General features: G+C 50.4%; 1 protein-coding gene across 3 annotated transcripts in view; it reads right to left on the bottom strand.

Moving 5' to 3' along the window:
- The window catches only part of HS1BP3 (HCLS1 binding protein 3), a 76,157-nt gene that overhangs the window by 23,861 nt on the left and 31,872 nt on the right, over window positions 1–20,424 (bottom strand). For all 3 annotated transcript variants that reach the window (XR_012785761.1, XM_075557064.1, XM_075557062.1), the window contains exons 3-4: window positions 17,039–17,246; window positions 7,289–7,535 (exon numbers count right to left, since the gene is read on the bottom strand). Coding sequence is in view for 2 of the 3 variants with exons in the window: in XM_075557064.1 (XP_075413179.1) it covers window positions 7,289–7,535; window positions 17,039–17,246 (455 nt within the window). In the remaining variant the exon portion in view is untranslated. The remainder of the gene's footprint in view (window positions 1–7,288; window positions 7,536–17,038; window positions 17,247–20,424) is intronic.

The following is a 20,424-nucleotide window of genomic DNA, read 5'->3' as shown; positions in this document are numbered from 1 at the left end:
CCAGAAAGGCCTGAGAAGGAGGTCAAGGGCACCTCAGCAGGAGAGGCCCAGCGCTGCCCTTCCCGAGGGAGCTACATGACTAACCTTGAGTTAGCAAACCCTGGGGCACTTGCGCTCAATATGAGAGCATCATCTCAGAGCACTGAATTCACCCAACTACACGGAATAAAATAGACCACACACCAACACACACTGTTATTTCATGGAAGACGCAGGTACATGTATGTAAATAAGCACAACAAGGTACCACAATTTAGAGTAATGTCTGGTCTTGGCACCAGACCCTGGGTGTCTACTCCCAGCGCCCTGGTCTTGGGGACACCCGCCATCCCCCAGTAAAGAGTCTGGCAAGCCCAGCCTTACAGGAAAGCTCACTCAGACTCAGGAAACAGCCAGTCTGGCCGATAGGAGACCTAGAGGGGAGGCTCCCTGGGCCCAGGGAAGCGGGTGGGGGAAGGGTGTGATGGAGCAGGCCTCGTGAGGGGCAAGGTAGGAATGACTGGGCATTCAGATCTAAACAACCCCTTACCTGAGTGGTGCGAGCAGACCCCTGACTCTGGGGCAAGTACCGGGAGGAAAAGCTTGGTGGAATAAATGCTCTGTCTACGAACAAGTTCCTCAAAGAAGAGCAAACTCCAACAGACACACCACGATGCCCACAAGCCAGGGTCTGGCGCGACCCATCCCAGCACATCAGCCTGATGGAGCAGCACTGAGCACGACTGGCGAAGCAGAGGCCCAATCTATAGAGCGAGCAAACTACCTACTTGTCTAACAGGTGCCCACAAGACACGAGTATCCAGAAACACGCAGGTCCTTAGCCCGGAGCCCTGGTGGTGTAGTGGTTATGCATTGGCCTGTGAGCTACACGGTCAGCAGTTTGAAAACCCCAGCTGCTCTCTGGAGAAAGACTGGGCTTTCAATTCCCGCAAACCCACTGGGTGTTGCTGGGCTGGGTCAGCACCGACTCAATGGCAGAGAGTTAGAGTATGTTCTTACTACGTGGCTCACCACCTGCACTTTTAAACTTCTCTGCAGTAGTCAGGATGTACAGCTAGAATTAAACATCTTTCTGGCCAGATCTTGCCTACAGGAAACAACAACGACGATGGCAATATGTCACCTTCTTCAGAGTCACAGCGTTTCTGAAATAGGACGTTCTGTAAGAAGAGCCATCTGGACGAACACTAGGAGAAAACAGTGGGTACAGAAAGCGGGCCCGCTGCGTGTGCAATTGTGCGGCAGGAAGAGGAAAACACGGGCAGCCACAGGGCCTGGGGAGGGGCTTTATCGATCTCTAGGTGCTGCTCGGGGAGGATGTTGGCTTGTCATCTTTGCAGAAACCAAAACCTTGTTTAAAAGACAAAGAAAGGCCAGTCCAGCGTGCTCCCGCTTTGTGCTGGCAACTCCCTTCCCGCCCTGCAGTGCCAACACGGAGCAACAGCACCCCGCTGTGGCCACTGCGGGAAAGACACAATCCCGCCCACCCCAAAATAGTGTCCGCTCCAGAAAGGCCCAGAGTTTGGGCACAGTTTTGTGGGGAGAGGAGGGGTGCACAGCCTAACCCTAACCCTAACCAGGACTACTGCGCCGGCAACGGAAGAGCGGCCATGAGACGGAGAAATATGATGGCAGAACATAGTGAAACCACTCCCACCAACCCGCAGCGACTCTGTAAAGGGGTTCCGAGGCTGCAAATCTTTAAGGCAACAGATTGCCTCATCTTTCTCCCTAGGAGTGGCTGGCTGAGTTTGAACCGTTGACCTTGTTGTTAGCAGTCTATCACTTACCAGCCACTACCATCAAGGCTCAGGAAGCATGAACAGAACAGAGCGTTCTCCATCAAAGGGTCCTACTGCAGGTAACCTAAGGTAGGGGAGCCAGCAAGCCCACCTGGCTGTTCCTGATGAGGCTAAAGGAAGCTCCCTTTAAGACCCAACTTTGTGACACAGCTAGGCTCTGCTCAATGCTGCCTTAATGTGCTCATCTGTAGAAGGGGGGGGGGGGCGGTAATCTTAGTCCCTTCCCTGCTCTGAGGCTTTTGAAAGAAGAGTGAGGGACAGCAGCAGAAGTGGGGTCCAGTCTTGGCTCCGCTCTCTACAGGATGGAAGAATCTGGAAAGTAGCTCTGCTTACCACGGCGCCACCAATGCAGCTGCAGGAGTCTGGACAAGCTACTTGAGCCACTCAACCTCCAGTCTTCTTGGCCGCCCAGAGCCCCATGTGGGATGCCTCATCCACACTTGTGGAAGCAGCAGTCAGGACAGCGGGCATGGCACCGGGTCAACCAGCTGCACAAGGACCGCCGTGGTGTCACGGAGTGAAGATGGCACTTGGAAGAGGAAGGTTTGCCTGACCCGAGCCGGGACACTTTCAACCTTTTCATTCTCACGCGAAAGCTGGACAGTGACTCAAGACGAGTGAAAAATGGGTGCCTTTCAAGTACGGTGGTGCGGCACACGGGCCACAGCACCGGCTGCAGAATGACGCGTCCACCTGTCCTGGAAGGAGGGCAGCCGGGATACTCCTTGGAAGCAAGGATGGCAAGATTTCATGATCAGAAGGAACCAGTCCTGGAGAGGGTCACCATGCTGAGTCAAGCAGAGGTTCGTGACACAAGGTAGACCCTCATGTGACACGAGGAAGACCCTCGTGTGACACGAGGAAGACCCTCATGTGGGTGGACCGACTCAGTGGCTGTCACACTGGGCTCAAACTAGCGACAATGATGAGGATGCTGCAGCGATGATGAGGATGCTGCAGGACTGGCAGTGCTCTGACCGGCTGTGCATGGCCTGGGTCACTGGGAGACAGCACCTAACAACAGAATGCCGTTGCCCAAACTGGACCCCTGATGGATCAGGAAACCAAATAAAAAAAATGAAATAGAAGAAGAAGAGAAAGTATCAGCGTCCAGCACCCATAGCAAGGCTTAGTATGTGTTCCTAAAGATTTTGCTTGTTTGCCGCTCTCTATGCAAGTGTGTTTGTGCACGTGCATGCACGCTGATTTGATGGCAGCTGATAACAACATTCACACTTATATAAAAACTGGCTTAGGATATCAGGATCATTTTTACTGTAGGTCAGACCAAAAATCTCAGAAATTCCATCTTAAGAGAGAAAAAGAGATAATGCAAGGGCATGCAAACCCAGGTTCTGATGTTTATTAAGGTCATGGATTAAATGTGTCTCCCCCAAATGTGTCAACTTGGCTGGGCCATGACTCTCAGTGGTTTGGCAGTTACGTAATGGCCCCCATGATGGGGGCTGATGTGATGCACCGATCAGTTGCCAGAGCATTAAGGGTAGGAATGTAACACCCTCCATCTCATCACAGCCCTGATCTGAAGGCAAAGACGTTTTCCTGGGTGCTGCCTGCAACACCTCAGATCTTACAAGAAAGGCATGGAGAGAGAGAACCCCAGAGGAGAAAGGGGCACCTAGTGCCAGCAAGAAAGCTGGGAGTGGCCACATCCTTTGGATGGAGAGTCCCTGAGCTGAGAACCTCCTAGACCCAGGGAAAGGTTAATGCCAAGACACAGGAAGATCTCCAAGGAATGTCAGGGCTACCAATGCTGAAGAGAGAGACGGGGACCTTCCTCTTAAGCCATGAGCCACAGGGAACATATTTCTGTTGGTTAAATCCATCCACTCAGGGCAGGTCTGCTTTTTCCAGCAGCCCGAGATGACGAAGACAGTAAGCTCTCAAAGCACATTAGTAACATTAGTCCTGACAGGTGGCAGCACCAACAGAAGTCTTTATGAACACTATGGGCCTTAACAAGAACAATGGAGAAGATGGGATCCGGATGGAGCCTCTGAGGCTGCTCTGAAGGTGCTGGGCCGACCCGTGTGACGTGCAGGAGAAGGTCCCTGGAAGGCAAGGCCACAAGTGGGGTGGGGGATTTGGGGCAGGTAGTCCCTGGGGATCTGCTTACTGGAGTCAGGAGGAAATTCAAGGCAGCACTTGCCAACCGCAGAGAGCATTTTTTCCGACCCAAAAAAGGAGCTATTTAGCTGGGCCGTGTCCCTTCGCCAAAGGTTGGCATGCACCGCCCCAGCCAGCCTCCTTTTGGCACTGCGTGTGTTGACTCAGAACAACAGAGAGCGTGAGTTCAAACAAAGCCTTATCATTACTAAAATGCAGCCCGAGACGGGCTGGCAGGGATGGGCAAGACTGATAAGGGTGGCTATCGCAAGCTTCTCCCCACATAACCCAGGCTGTCTCACCCACAAGGCTGCCACCACCTGCCTGACAAGGCTGGGCCTACAGAGCTGGGAGGACCTGCATTCGTGTAGCACTCCACCTGCAGGCTCTCCGGCCCCTGCTCCTGCCCTGGCGATCCCTCACTGGGGTGCCAAGGGGCCCTGAGGGGCTGAATGTGGACGTGACACCTCACCCCTGCAGGCTCCTCTCCTACAGCCAGCCCTGCCCCCATGTCTCCACCCTGCAGCACCTGCACCCCACTTGCGTACCCACTCACACCCTGTACCAGAAGAGGGAAGCGGTGGTCCCTGAAGCGTCAGGTTGGAATTGTCCAGGCTGGGTTCGGTTTAGTGCACTCCGGTCGGATTCCTAATCGGATCCCATTCCACTCTACAACCGGCCCTCCAAAGAGAAGCCTCACACCTGGTGATTCCGCACTGCCATCAAGTAGATGCCGACTCACAGTGACCCTCTAGGGGGCAGGGTAGATCTGCCCCGGTGGGTTTCCAAGACCGTACCTCTTTGTGCTAGAAGGCCACGTCTTTCTTCCACAGAGCGGTGGCTGGTTTCATACTGCTGGCCTTGAGGTTAGCAGCCCCAAGTGTAACCACGAAGTCACCAGAGCTCCTTCCCCTGCTGACGTGACCTTTTACAACTCACAAATGTGCACGAATGACAGAATGTCAGCTCTGCTTACAGTCTGATCCTAGAGGTGGTGATTATATAATCATTTGTCAATTTGAGAGGATTAAGAATGAAGGGCTGGAGTCTAGCCTGTCAATTGGGTCATAGCCAATGAGGCCTCTGTATAAACACGGCCTTCTCCTGAGGATTCTGGGAAATCCTGTATTCCTCTTGGGAGGATGGAGACACTCTTTCTCTCTGCTGACTCCCTGGGGGACATTGCAGCTGATGAGCCACATAGAGACCCCTGCCAGCCCTAAGATGCCTCTACCACCACTGGATCCACAAGACTCCCCACCCACTGGCCTGTGATCTTCCTGCACTCAGCCTCATTATATGCGCTGCAATAGTTGAAGAGGACTTTATAGATTGGTATCAGACATATGGGCTAATATCGGACTTATGGACTTGATCTGGACTGGGCTGGGATGTTTTCCCCATGTTCAATTGCTCTTGTATAGAAAGCTCTTATAATACACACGTGAGTCCCCCAGGATTTGTTTCCTTAGTCTACCCAGACTAACATACAATAGAGACAGGGTGGGATGGTGGGAGCATGGCTTTAAACACAGCTGGCTGCTAACAGTGACAGAGCCTAGACAACAACCTTTAGCTATGCGAACTCAGGAGTCCTCACAAGAGCCCTCAGAGGTACGTACGACTGCTACCCTATTTTGCTGACAATGCTGAAGAGACGGACACAGCGCAGGGACCTGGGCCAGTACAGTGTAGAGCTAGCATTTGTGCCCGGCAGCCTGGCTCCACGGAGCATGTTCAACCCCAGTACCAGGGGTTACCAGCTGCCTGAGCTCAGGGAGTTTTGGTGGGATAAGGCTAACCACAAGGTTGGTGGTTCAAGTCCACCAACTGCTTCAGGGGGAGAGGGGAAAGACTGTCTCTTCCTGGAAAGAGTTACAGTCTCGGGAACCCACAGGGCAGTCCTATGCTATGGCGTAAAGTCTCTAGGAGTCCGAATCGACTTGAGCGCAGAGCAGTGTAGAGTGGATTCTGACCTCAGGGAACAGGACAGCAACAGCCACGTATCAGACATCAGCCTCAGCTCGGCTGGTGGGAAGCACAAGGGCCCGCACGCAGCGCATAGAACACAAGCTCCCACTTGTTTCCTGCAAGTCTGAGCAAGAAGCAGCAATGGCCTTGGAACCAGCTGAGTCAGCATGGCTCCCTAAGGAAGCTTCCTCCTTCTGGGCAGCAGGGCCTGCCCACGAGTCTCAGCCTGGGCCCTTCAGAGAGGCCCGGGGGTAGTAGTTGTCTGGTTCTCTGGTCCCCCTCGCCTGGCATGTGCCCCTCTCCTAGTCCAGCAGGGACATGGGCAGCTCTCAAAGGGCAGCAGTCACAGAGCCAGGTATGGATAAGCAACGGAGGGACCACCAAGCCCACAGCTGACTCTCTCTTCTCTGGTCCGTGTACGTGATGGGATGCAGTCCACTGGCCAGAGCACCCAGGGCTCGCCCTACTTCCTGCACTATACACATACGGTGACTCATGGGTTCCAGAGTTCATCCACCCGTATGATTCATGGAAGCCTGACCTGGGCTGCTAGCCCCTGGGCTGCTAACCCCAAGGTCAGCAGTTTGGGACCACCAGCTGCCCCAGAGAACAAAGATGAAGCTGTTCACTGCCCTAAAATGTTACAGTCTCGGAAACCCACAAGGGCAGTTCTACCCCATCCGACCGGGTTGCAGGAGTTGGCATCGACTCGACGGCAGAAGTTTGGTGTGTGTTAGCTTGTTTTTAATGACTGCCACTCACAGGGCCGGGCCAAGGTCAAAGCCCTGCTGACAGACAGTGAGGGTACCTTGGTGACACAACTGGTTAATTTTTAGCCAATAACCAGAAAGTTAGAGGCTGGAGTGCACCCTGAGGTGCCAAGATGAAAGGTCTAACGGACTTATTTCTGGAAGGTCCCAGCTGGTGAGAACCCAACAGAGCACAGTGCTCCTGGGATATCCCCAAGGCCACCAGATGTTGGAACCGACTCCCCCCCCCACCCCACCCCCGGCAACTGGTTTGGTCTGGGCTCTGGTTTCACAAATTATGAAACAAGATCCAGAGAACTCAAGCCACACAGCTGTTAGGGAGGAGCTGGAAGGAGGACCAGGTTTCCTGTGGTCAACCGGGGTTGTCCAGGCAGCCTGGCTGCTAAGCTGACATGGGAGTTGGCAGCTCTGCCAGGCCCCTGTGGCAGACATGCTATGGCTCAGGGAGGGGCAGGCGAAGTGGAAGGTGAGCAGAGCCCTTGCTCCTGATTGGTCAGGCCATGGGGAAGTGCCCAGGGGCACAGGGATTTCCTGGATGCCCAGGAAGGAGGGAGGAACCCCTTCAAGAGAGCTTAGGACAAGGGAGAAGTCTGTCCTGTCAACAATGGAGACACCTACCGCATGATTCCCAGAGGGTCCAGTGCCTCCTCCTCCTCCTTCTCTTCCTCATTGTCGTCTTCCTCTTCTGCCAAGGGCTTCCCGGAATCCTTGCCTTTCAGGCCCAAGATCAGCAGATCCTCTCCTGGCACTTCATCCTGCTGCCTGAAGAAATCGGGAGCCTCCCTGTCGTCCTCTGCCTGGCTATCTGAAGCCAGGACAGAGATTTCTCTGCTGGAGAGGTCCACAGCCCCCGGGGACCTGGTGCCTGTGGAGGAAGACAGAAGAGACGGCATTGGGTGCCCACTCAGGAGTGGGTGCTCCTGCGTGAGGGTACCTGGGGCTGAGGGCTGTGTTCTAGGACCAAGCTCAGCCGCAATCCAGATTGCATGGCTGGGTGATGACAACCGTTCCTGATGGGGCAGCTCCCCCAGCGTTGCCGGGCATCAGAGACTCTGTTACAGGGGGAGTTCCGAGTAAGACCATGTTCCTGAACTGCCCAGACCAGAGTGCGTATGGAAGTCAGCGATAGCAGAAACTACCTCCACTGGGCTGACTGGGGGGACAGGGGGTGGGGGTGGAGGGAGGTTCAAATAGAACAGACACTTCCCAGATCATTTTACACAGTTCCTCAAGGAGCTTTGCCCGTTCAACCGTGGGTGGAGCACCGCTCCCAGGATCTGGGCAATCAGACGATGGGGGTGGGGGTGGGGGGTGGGGGCTCCATGTGTGTGCAGGGCATGCAGTTGCACGACCCCGAAAGTAACTACGACCGTTCCATTACAAATGAGCTTAGATCGGCGTTTCTCAAAGTGTGGCGGACAGGTGGTGTCCGCATGAAGTAGGTGCAGAAAGGGAGACCAAGCATCAGGCACTCCAGGCGGTCATCACAACGTGCACCTGGGAGATGCGGTGTTTACAAAGGGCCCACTGTGACAAACTGGGAATGGAACGTACCAGCCCTTCCCAGAGGAGAGGTTGAGATAGCAGATTGACTGTTCGGTGGCATTCAGGCTGCTCTGAGTAATGTGCGGTGAAGCCCGCAAGAGCTGCGACTTGAGACTGCCTGGTCTTTCTGGGTTTTACAAATATCCCCCCTTTTGATAGAGTACAGTCCCACTGCTTTTCTATCACTCGTGTTAGTGCAAAATAGGTGGGCTATCTTTCTTCCTGACACAGATCTCAGCTTTCACTGGTCTGCTGTATGTTCGAAAACAATCGCTTTGAAAACATCACCCTCAGGAGTCCCGGGAGATGTTAAGCATTCAGCATGCTCAACTGCCTAACGGAAAGGGTCCACCCAGAGGCACTCAGATGAAAGGTCTGGTGGTCCATTTCTGGGGTTGGGGTGGAATCAGGGGGAAAACAAGATGTTGATTCTTTGAAAGACTTACCAAAATTAACTTGTCACTGGAGATTCTAACAAAGGGGAAAAAGATGCAAATAATATATGAAATGGGACCCATCACAACAGAACCAAAAGAAATAAAAACTGGGGAGGAGGTGGGGAAAGGGAAAAAAAAGGAAAAAGGATGAATATAAGGAAGAAAAGGGGAGCAGGGGCATGGGGCACTAACCCACCCAAGGGGAGGGTATTGTTTATATCTCCACAGGGAATGAGGTACCAGACTTCAACCCAGTGCTGCAAGGTGTGAATGCAACATTCCAGCGTGGAGTAGGGAACCAGTGGAGAGGTCTGGGAGGCTGGCCCCAGCACCAAATATTAAGTGGATGCCTGCCCCTCCCCCCAGAAGAATTTATTTCAAAGGACAACATTGAATCTGCAGCTCCGGGAGAGGGGCATTTCTGATCAGAGCACACTGGAGCAGATGAAGGGGGAGTTGGAGAGAGTGGAGCACATCTGGCCCACCAGGCCCTGAGGATGATGTTTCTGAGTAGAGCAGCCAGTCCACAGAGAGGACCACTTGGCCAGCCCTACTATGAGACATGACGCCCCTCACTGACCCATGGCCCTACAGGGGACTGCACTGGAGACACAATGTGGGAATTGTGCCCGACCTGATCCCACCACACTGAGGCAAAGCACTGGGAGAGTGCAGCGGAACAGCAAGGGAATGGAGTGGCAAGGTCTCCAGGGAATGCTGAAAGTGGACTTTGGGGCCAGGGTGTGGTGCCCCAACAGACTGGACTGGAAAACACTCCTAAAGGCCAACAAACTACTTGGAACTAACTACAAGCTTTTCTTTCTTGTTGTGTTTTGTTTTGTTCTTTGTCAGTGGTTTATTGTTGTTTGGTTGTATACTGTTGCTTGGTTTTGCTCTGTCTTGTTTTTGTGCATGTTATTACCTCCGCAGGTCTATCTAAATAAGACAGGCTGGATGAACTATCTGGAGGAGAAAACAATGGGACCGACAGTTCTGGGGGGGACATGGGATAGGGGGAGGTGGGGGGTAAGGAAGTGGTGTTGACAAACCCAGGGACAAGGGAACAACAAGTGATCCAAATTGGTGGTGAGGTGAGTGTGGCAGGCCTGGTAGGGAATGATCAAGGGTAAGGTAACTTAACGAAGAGGTATAGCTGAAACCCAGGTGGGGATGGAGCATGATAGTGGGACAGGAGGAAAGTCAAGGGAAATAGAGGAAAGAGCTAGGAGGCAAAGAGAATTTATAGAGGTCTAGACAAAGACATGTACATGCAAATATATATATGAGGATGGGGAAATAGATCTATGTGCCTATATTTATAGGTTTAGTATTAAGGTGGCAGAAGGACCTTGGGCCTCTACTCAAGCACTCCCTCAATGCAAGAATATTTTATTCTATTAAATTGGCCTTCTATGATACTCATCCTCCCGACACAACTGCTGAAGACAAAGCGGGTGAACAAGTAAATGTGGTGAGGAAAGCTGATGGTGCCCGGCTATTAAAAGATATAGCGTCTGGGGTCTTAAAGGCTTGAAGATAAACAAGCGACCATCTAGCTCAGAAGCAACGAAGCCCACATGGAAGAACACACCAGGCTGTGTGATCACGTGGTTCCGAAGGGATCAGTTATCAGGCATCAAAGAACAAAAAATAATATCATTGGCTGCACACCTCCATGATAGGATCGCTGAGGGCAAACGGGTGCATAAGCAAATGTGGTGAAGAAAGCTGATGGTGCTCGCTATCAAAAGAGATAGTGTCTGGGGTCTTAAAGGCTTGAAGGTAAACAAGTGGCCATCTAGCTCAGAAGCAACAAAGCCCACATGGAAGAAGCACACCAGCCTGCGATCGCGAGGTGTCGAAGGGATCAGGCATAAGGCATCATAGAACAAAAAAAAATTTTTTACCATAGTGAATGAAGGGGGAAGTGCAGAGTGGAGACCCAAAGCCCATTTGTTGGACACTGGAGATCCCCTCACAGAGAGGTCTAGGGGAGGAGATGAGTCAGTGAGGGTGCGATGTAGCACTGATGAAGAATACAGCTTTCCTCCAGTTCCTAAATGCTTCCTCCTCCCCAACTACCATGATCCGAATTCTACCTTGCAAGTCTGGATAGAGCAGAGAATGTACACTGGTGCAGATAGGAGCTGAAGGCACAGGGAATCCAGGGTGGATGATCCCTTCAGGACCAGGGGTGTGAGTGGCGATAATGGGAGGGTAGAGGGAGAGTGGGTTGGAAAGACGGAACCAATTACAAGGACCTGCAATGTGACCTCCTACTTGGGGGACAGACAACAGAAAGGGGGGTGAAGGGAGATGCTGGATAGGGCAAGATATGACAAAATAATAATTTATAAATTATTAAGGACTCATGAGGGTTTGGCGGAGAGGGGAGGGAGGGGAAAAAAAAGAGGACCTGATGCAAAAGGCTTTGTTGTGAGTGCTTTGTTACAATTAAACTTCTTCAGGAAAGAAAAAAAAAACAAATAGCAATAAAGAAGACTGAAGGAAAAAAAGAAATAAAAAAGGATATTAACAGAATACTATGAAGAACTATACCTTAACAAATTTGAAGACCTAGAAGAAATGGACAAATTTCTAGATATGCACTACCTACCCAAACTAACTGGACTGAAATATAAAACCTGAAAAGACCCAAAGCAAAAAAAAAAAAATTGATCAGGTTACTAAAAACACTCTCAGTAGGATAAAAAAAGAAAAATTCCAAGCCCAGACAATGAGTTTTACAAACATTCAGAGAAGAGTTGATACCAATTTTACTCAAAATTTCCCAGGGTATAGAAAAGGATGGGAACCTTCCATAATCATTTTATGAATCAAACATATCCCTAGTATCAACATCCTAAGAAAATAAAATTGTGAGTCAATTTCTTTCATGAACATAGATGCAAAATTTTTCAACAAAAATCTAGCCAAGAGAATCCAGCAATTTAAAAACAACAACAACAACAACAAATAACATCATGACCAAGTAAGACTCAAACCAGGAATGCAAAGATGGCTCAAGATTAGAAAAAGTCAGTATAATCTAGCACAAAAATAAAACAAAGGAAAAGACCGCATCAACTGGTTAAAGAAAGGCATTTGACAAAAACAAACACCCCTTCCTAATAAAAACACTCAAAACCAAGGAATTTTTCAATAATTCCATGCAAAGCCAATGGCTCAAAGTACGCTCAAGGAAGAAACTGAAAGCATTCCCCTAGTAAATAGAAACTGGACAAGGATGCCCTCTGTCACCACTCCTATTCCGTATTATGCTGCAAGTCTTATTGCTGACAGACAACAAAGAGAAATTAAAGACGTCCAAACGGGGAAAGCAGTGAAACTCTACTTGCTCATGATAAGATCTTAGACGCAAATAGCAGAAGACAACTACTAGATGACTGGGACCGCCTAAAGTTTAAGACAAGTATGTGCATTACAACAGTTCACTCAAAGAGTAAAATGAGAACCCACAGACCAGAAAATGTGCTTGGCAATGGCATATCAGAGAAGGGACTAATCTCTAAAATTTACAGAAATCCTTAACACACCAACAAGAAAAAGGCTATCCAATTTAAAAATGGGCAGAGGCAAGGCACTATATAAGTTTAATACTATACCAATATGAATACCATCATCCTTCGTCAAAGAATTGGAAAAACTGATGACCAACAGAGAGGGAAGAAGCCCAGAACCAGCAGAGAACTACTCAAGAAGAAGGACAAAGTGGGGTGTTTGCTCTACCTGACTTAGCACGTATTAAACAGCCACGGTGGTCAAAATAGTGTAGTACTGCTATACGACAGATATTCAAACCATGGAAAAGAGCTGAAAACCCAGAAATATAAACATCAGTCTGCAGACAGCTGATCTTTGATAAGGACCCAAAAAATATCAAATGGGACGCAGATGCCTTCTTCAACAAGTGGTATTTGAAACAATGGATACCTACTGCAGAAAAATGAAGCAAGACCCTTATCTCACTCCATGCACAAGAACAAACTCAAGGTGGATCACAGACCTTGAGGTAAATACCCAAACTATTAGGGCCATCAATGAGGGAACTGGAACAAACCTGAGAACCTTGACATAGGGAATACACAGGCTATCGGAAATAGGGAAGGATACAAATACAGAGGAATCACAAATTGACAAGTGGGATTTACTGAAGATAAATCACCTGTGTACATCGAAAGAATTCACCAAGAGAGTAATAAGAGAGCCCACAGATTGGGAAAACAACTTTAGCAATAACACATCAGACAAAGGCCTTAACTAAAATCTACAATACTCCGCATGCTTACAATAAGAAAAAAAGTAAGTGCCCACTGAGGAGGTGGGCAAAGGACCTGAATAGAAGTTTCACAGGGGCAGAAATCCAAATGGCCAATACACATATGAGAAAATGTTCCCGATCAGTAGCCATAAGAGAAATGCAAATTAAAACAACAATGAGATACCACCTAACACCCTCAAAGACAGCCCAATTCAAAAAATCAGAAAGCAACAAGTGTTGGAGGGGCTGTGGTGGGACTCTCATCCACTGCTGGTAGGCCTGTAGGTATGTACAATCATTATGGAAATTGATTTGGCGATATCTAAAACAGATGGGAGATTGAGCTACCATATGACCCAGCCAGACCCCCTATTGGGCATATACCCAGAAGAGGCCAGAAACAAACCACAGCCAGACATCTGTGCTCCAGTGTTAATTGCCACACAGTTCACAATTGCAAGGAGTTGGAAACAACCCAAATTTCCATCAACAGACAAATGGATCAAAAAACCTGTGGTACATGCATACAGTGGAGTACTACACATCACTGAAAAGCAGCGATGAACGCATGAAGCACATCACCGCATGGGAAGAATTGGAGGAAATCATGTTAAGTAAGCCAAGCCAAAAGGACAAGTACAACATGAATCCGCTGAGGTAAGCGAAAAAATAGGGGGGGGGGGAGCATAGGGGAAAAGCTACTATCTACATACATCCCTGAGGTGAGGTCCAGCAACTACTGCAGGGGCCAAACCCAATCCAGCTATATATAAGGCAGCCAACTAACAAGGGAACAACAAGTGAACTAAAATCAATGGAAAGAAGGGCATAGGATACCTAGTAGGGCTTAATGCCAAAGGCAATGTAGTGGAAAGGAATTACTAAACCCGAATGAAAGCCGAACATGATGCTGGGACAAGAGGAAAGTAAAAGGAAATAGATGACGGAACCAAGAGGCAAAGGATATTTACAGAGGTCTAAATACAGGCATCTACATAGATATATATATAATGAGGGAAACAGAACTATGTACTCACATCTATATGTTAAGAATTCAGGTTGCAGGTGGGCATTGGGTCTCAACTCAAGTACTCCCTCAACACAGGAACACTTTGTTCTAACAATCTGGCATTCTGTGATGCTCACTTTTCGGACACAATCACTGAAGACAAAATGGGTGCATAAGCAAATGTGGTGAAGAAAGCTCATGGTGCCTGGCTATCAAAAGATATAGCGAGTGTCTGGGGTCTTAAAGGCTTGAAGATAAACAAGCGGCCATCTAGCACAGAAGCAACAAAGCCCATATGGAAGAAGCATACCAGCTTGTGTGATCATGAGGTGTCGATGGGATCATGTATTAGGCATCTAAGACCCAGAACAAAATCATACCCAATGTGAATGGCCAGGGATTGGGGTGGTGGTGGCATGGAGTGGAGACCCAACACCCATCTGTAGACAATTGGACATCCCCTCACAGAGGGGTCACAGGGAAGAGATGAGTCAGTCAGGGTGCACTACAGCACCTATGAAACACACAAGTTCTTTGGTGCTTCCTTCCCTCCACTATCATGACCTCAATTCTACCTTACAAATAGGATTAGACCAGAGCATGCACTCTGCTACAGATAAGAGCTCACCTCACAGGGAATCCAGGATAGATAAGCCCTTCAGGGCCAACAAAGAGAGTAGAGATATCAGGAAGATTAAGGGAGGGTGGGGTTGAAAGGGGGAATCAATCACAAGGATCAATTAGAATCCCCTCCCAGGGAGACAAATAATGGAAAAGTGAGTGAGGGGTGATTGAGGACGATGTAAGATATGGAAATAATAATCTATAACTTTTGAAGGGTTTGTGAGGGAGGGTGGAGGGAGGGAAGGGGAAGAAATGGGGAGTTGCTATCAGGGGCTCAAGTGGGATGAGACTGGTTTGAAAATGATGATGGCGGCATATGTGTAAATGTGCTCGACACACTGGATCAATGCATGGACTGTGATAAGAGATGTTAAGAGCCCCCAATAAAAGTAAGAAAAAAAGAAAATGGGCAGAGGGTATGAATAGACACTGTATTATAAAGAAGATATTCAGGTGGCCATATGAAAATTGAGAAATGAAAATCAAAACAACATTATATGTCATCTCACCCCAACATTAATAGTAAAAAATAAATAAAATTTAAACCACACACACAAAACAACCAATGCTGATGAAGATATAGAGAGACTAGAAACGTCTGCTGGTGGGACCATACATACAACAGTGCAAGCGCTGTGGGAAGCGGTACGGCATTTCCTCCCAAGGCTGGAAACAGAAGTGCCATACAAGCAAACAATCCCTCTGCTGGCTATGCATCTAGGAAAAGAACTGCAGCGCAAACAAATGCATGCACACCAGGCTCACTGCAGCGCCCTCCCAACAGCAAAACGATGAACAATCCAAATGCCCGTCGGTGGAAGAATGGTAGACCCGATAGAACACGAGGCAGCTTAAGGTGTAACGATGGAACTGTGAACCACCGCCTGACATGGACAAACCTGGAGGACAATTGGCTGAGTGAAATTAGTCAATCACAAAAGGGCAACTATTCTACCAGAATACTACCATAAAAAGTCAAGAACAAGTTCTCACATTAAAAGAAGCATCCTTTGATGGTTACCAGGGGTAAGAGAGAAAGGGAGGGAGGGGGCTCATGGGCTAAAGAGTAAACAAGTGTCAGCTTGGTGAAGGGAAAGGCGGCATACAATAAGAGGGAGGTTAGGGAAAATGAGGGAGCGGGGAAGGAACTGGGAGGTTTGTGAGAGTTAAAGGCAACAAAGGTAAAAAATGCCACCCACACAATCCTGAAAAAGTGGTGGCCCATTAATAGTCTGTCTACTAGTAGACGCTTGGCTAGACACGCAGGGTGAAGAGGTGTGGGAGGGAGAAAAGACGTACACCTGCAGATATAGTCCGGTTTGACAGAAGACATTTGTAAATGTCTATTTGCCTCTGATGAAACATATATCCATGAGTGTGGTGGAGCGAACAGGGTGCAAAGTCATGAAAGTTTCTTCTTAGACACAGCCCTGGAGGGAACGAGCCACTGAGCATGGGGCTCAGGTCCACGTTATAGTTTACAGGGTCCTACATCGAATTTAATGAGAAGCAACTAGGATCTTCCAAGCTCACGAGCAGCCATCTAAGGTCTCTCCCTACCGCGAGGGTAAGAAAAGAGACGGCAATCACATGTGGGGATAATTAGTCCAATGGACTAATGAATCATTTAAACATCATTCTCCACAACACCGAGGCGAGAAGAACTCAATGGTGCCCAGCGAGCCCTACCAACTGCTTAGGAGGCACGGCATGGGGTAGGAAGAACAAAATGCTTCCTGGACAGATAGGGACTGGTGGTACCCCTCCGAATGATACTCTGCTCTATAAACGTTCACCTCAGTCACAATCTAATGTTTTAAAATATCAGTATTAATGTTACGGAGCACAGTTCTTCTGTGATGCGCTGCAGTTCCGAGGAGTTTGGGTCAGCGCGGCGGCTGTTAGTAAAATGCAGTATTATCATGCCGCGGGCTCTAAGCGCCTTCTACTGATGAGCTCAATGACCTCCCCAAGAAAGCCTGTCGGGCAGGCACTAACAGGTCCACCAGTAAACAGGTCAGGAAACTGAAGAGAAGAGAGAGGAGACAGAAGGGTGGACGGGCTCATCCACTACTGGGAAAAGCAGGTGGGTTAACCAGCACAGGCTCTGCCTCTGCCCAGAGCCATCCCCACGGAGGACCAAGCGGGGTATGGGCTGTCCCCAGGGGCCAGGTCACCAGCCTGGCTTTGAGGACACAGCTGTCTGTGGCTGGGTATGGCAGGAGAACGCTGAGAGAGGGGGCCAGGCCATGAAGGGTGAGGGTGGGGTCAGATGATAATAGTCGCTGAGAGCCTCCTCCGGCAGCTGGCTGGTCAGTTCCTCCGCTGACCACCCACATACAAGGATGGCAGGAAGGCCAGCCTGTCGCAGCAGCCTCAACCCTGCTCCCACTGAGCTGGGGGGTGGGGGTGGGCGAGGCCTGGCTCCGTGCCAGGGGAGGCCCGGGGACTGGGGGCACAGCGGCGGGTACCTAAGAATTCTAGCAGCTCTGGGCTGCTGGCCAGCCCGGCGTCCTTGGAGACACAGCGCAGGAGCTCATCAAACAGGGCTCGCCTTTCCTGGATGTCAGCCTCCCCAACAAACAGGACCTTCCGGGGCAGCGGGGGGAGGCTGGCCACGGAGTAACGGAGGCTCAACTTCTGGTACAACTCGTCAATCTCGCTATACTTTTTAGAGACCTGGAATGAGAAGGGCAGGTGATTTCCTGAGAGAAGAGTAAAAGGAGCGCGCTCCTCTCCTGACCCAACCACAGGCTGCAACTCGGAACCAGCCAGCCCCCTGCTGTCGAGCGGATTCTGGCTCAAGGGGACCCAGGTGTTACAGACCAGAACTGCTCCAGAGGGCCTTCTTGGCTGTCATCTTTCCAGGGGAGTCTCTGGGTGGCACACATGGCTAAGTTAAGCGCTTGGCGTTAACTGAAAGGTTGGTGGTTCAAACCCCTCCGGGGGCAGGCCGGAAAACATACAAAACCCAAACCGAACCCACTGTCAGCAAGTCAAATCCAACTCCTAGTGACCCCCCAGGACAGAGCAGAACTGCTCCTTTGGGTTTCTGAAGCTGCGATCTTCAGAGGAGCGGAGAACCCAATCTTTCTCCCTCAGAGCACCTGGTGGGTTTGAACCATGAATCTTGCGGCCAACACGTAACCCACGCTAACACCCAACTTCCTCCTGAAGCCTCATAGCCAAGGAAAAGTCCAGTGTTCTTCTTTGAAACATGGAGTTGCCACGAGGCAGAGGGGATGCTCGGGCAACTAGTTAAGAGAAAAACCCTCATGGAAGCAGAAGGCCAGGCTGCTGGGAGCCCAATTGGCTGGATGGCAGCGAGGTCTGGTTCTTCTGCCAGGCTGCCGGGTGGATTCCAATCTAGACCAAGCCTTTCGCCCAAGATTCAAAGAGGGCCAGGCTTTTGGGACAGTCCTTCGCAAGGACAAGAGGAGCCTTGTGGGGGAGTGGTTATATGTTGGGCTGCTAACCACAAGGTGAGCGGTTCAAAACCACCAGCCACTCCCAGAGACAGGACTTTCTACTCCCACAAAGAGTTAGTATCTCAGAAACCCACAGGGGAAATTCTACCCTGTCCTATAAGGTCAGAATTGACTCGATGGAAGTGAGTTTGGACTCTGGGTCTTCCTAAGGACGGGCCTGCATCCATGAAGTTCTGGGGAAAGGGCAGGGTCTCTGGGGTTAATCCTCCCTCCTTATCCTCTGCATCTCCCTGCCTCGGGCTCAGCCCCTTCTCCCTGCTCTACATATCGTAAGTACCTTAGCAGTCTGAAGGAAAAACGCTTTAGGGGGCTATTCCAGGCACCACGATCAGTCTGGGTAAAAATATTTGATGCTGAAACCCCGGCCCTGCCTGGCCTGCAGGCAACTCACACCACCTGCTCCATTCCAGTCTTATCACAGTGACCACACAGACTGGCAGCTATGAGGCCATCTTCCTGCAACACCAGGAGTCGCCTGTCCTCAGCACTGCCTCCTGCTCATTCTCCCATGACTAAAGACAGGCTCTGGGTGGGCCTGTCCTTACACTTACTTATGGCGGAGAGCCAAACTGCCAAAGTGGATCTCGCTACCCTGCCGTCAACCAGGACGATCAGGTGATTCCTTTTCACATCACCGTAGCCCTGGTGGAACAGCAGGTTAAGCAGTGGGCTGCTAACTGAAAGTCAGAGAAAGATGAAGCTGTCTCTGCTTCTGTGACAGTTTGGGAATCCTATGGGGCTGTTCTACTCTGTCCTGTAGGGTTGCTATATACTGGAACCAGCGTGATGAGAGTGGGGTTAGCTTGGGTCTTGAATTGCACACTGGGACCACAGGGAAGCCAGCCAGGGCCCTGCTGGCCACTGGAAGATGTGCCTGAGTGCTGGCTGACCCCATCTCTCTCCTTTGTGGTGCCCCCTCACACACCCATACCAGGCAGGGTTTGCCTACTTTATCAAGCTCTTATTGTGCCCTTACTCTGTGTGGGGACACCAGGACACCCTGTCTCTTGGGGCGGGGGGTAGTCTCAGTAAGGTGGACTCAGTGTGAGCGCAGAGGACAGACAACTGCTTTACCCACATCCACCCTCCACCCGGAGCGCCACTGGGCTCTCTCCACTGTGTTTCTCCTCCTCTGCGAGGCCACTGAGGGTGTGCACACGCATGACTCTTATTTACACTCACATGAGATGGCCACGCCCTCCACCAGCACTACAAACCCTGCTGAGCAGCTGACTGCAGGTGAGCACACACATTCCAACATGGGCACCCGCACCTCCTCTGCCTAGGGCAGTTGAAGCCTGCACATTTGACGGACCAAGATGATCGCCTTAAACCTAAACCTGCAAGGGTGCTGGATGCTAGGAGATAGTGGGGGGCAGGGGGTGGCGGGCCTGGTTTCAGAGCCCCCCCGAATGGGGAGTCATTGGGGGGAAAAGCTGCTGCCGGCAGTTGTCAACACCGCAAGCGCTTTCCTGGGAACACCAATCTACTGCCACGAATCAATTCCGACTCACCGCGGTCTTATATAGGGTTTCCCAGATTGCAAATCTTTATTGGAGCATGGGTCTCCTGAGCATAGTCCTCAAGGGGGTAAAAAATGCAGCAAGCGATTCCTTTCATTAAAGTGCTTAAACTGCACAGGCTTCACCCCCTCTGGACCTGAGGAACCAGAAACCTCAGCCTGAAGGCCATTCAGAAAATTGGCTCCTTGCAAAGCAGACCCCATGGGGGAGCTGGGAAGACTGTTTACTGGAGTGTCCCCTGCAGACCTGCCCCCCCTCTCCCCGGAGCCACCAGAACGAGGGATCTGTATGTGGGGCTACAGTACGCACGTGAGCTCTCCTTGGCTCTTGCAAGCCCTTCGAAATGTTTGAGAATCACCTGTGCATACACCCCACTCATCAAAGGGCAAAGTCTGAATGTACGAAAATGTGAGGACGGGTGCTCGTGATCGGATTGCAGGTAGTGCTTACCTCTTTCACAAGATCGTGCGGGCTGGCTGGGCACCCCTCAAAGGATCTGGAATGCTGTGTCCCTGTCACGCCCAGAACTATCAATCTCAAGTATGTTCCTCACCAGTTCGTTTTGTTTTGAACATTGTATTGAGGGTACTGACAGCTCCTGTAACAGCCCATGCATCCATTGCATCAAGCACATTTGTCCATAGGTTTCCAACATTGTTTTCTAGACATTTACTTTCCACTGAGCCCTCGGTGTGGGCTCCTCTTCCTGTCCCCTCCACCTTCCCACCCTCGTGGTCCCTGGATAAATTAGAGATTATTATTATTGCCAGCTCCAGTTCTTGAACATGGGGGTGCGTCGAGCTCCACCTGGGATTACGTCAGATTACTCAAATGCTGAAAGCCACC

This window comes from Tenrec ecaudatus, chromosome 8 (assembly GCF_050624435.1).
Source record: "Tenrec ecaudatus isolate mTenEca1 chromosome 8, mTenEca1.hap1, whole genome shotgun sequence".
In the NCBI taxonomy this organism is placed as follows: Eukaryota; Metazoa; Chordata; class Mammalia; order Afrosoricida; family Tenrecidae; genus Tenrec; species Tenrec ecaudatus.
This window is presented reverse-complemented; position numbering and strand designations above follow the sequence as displayed.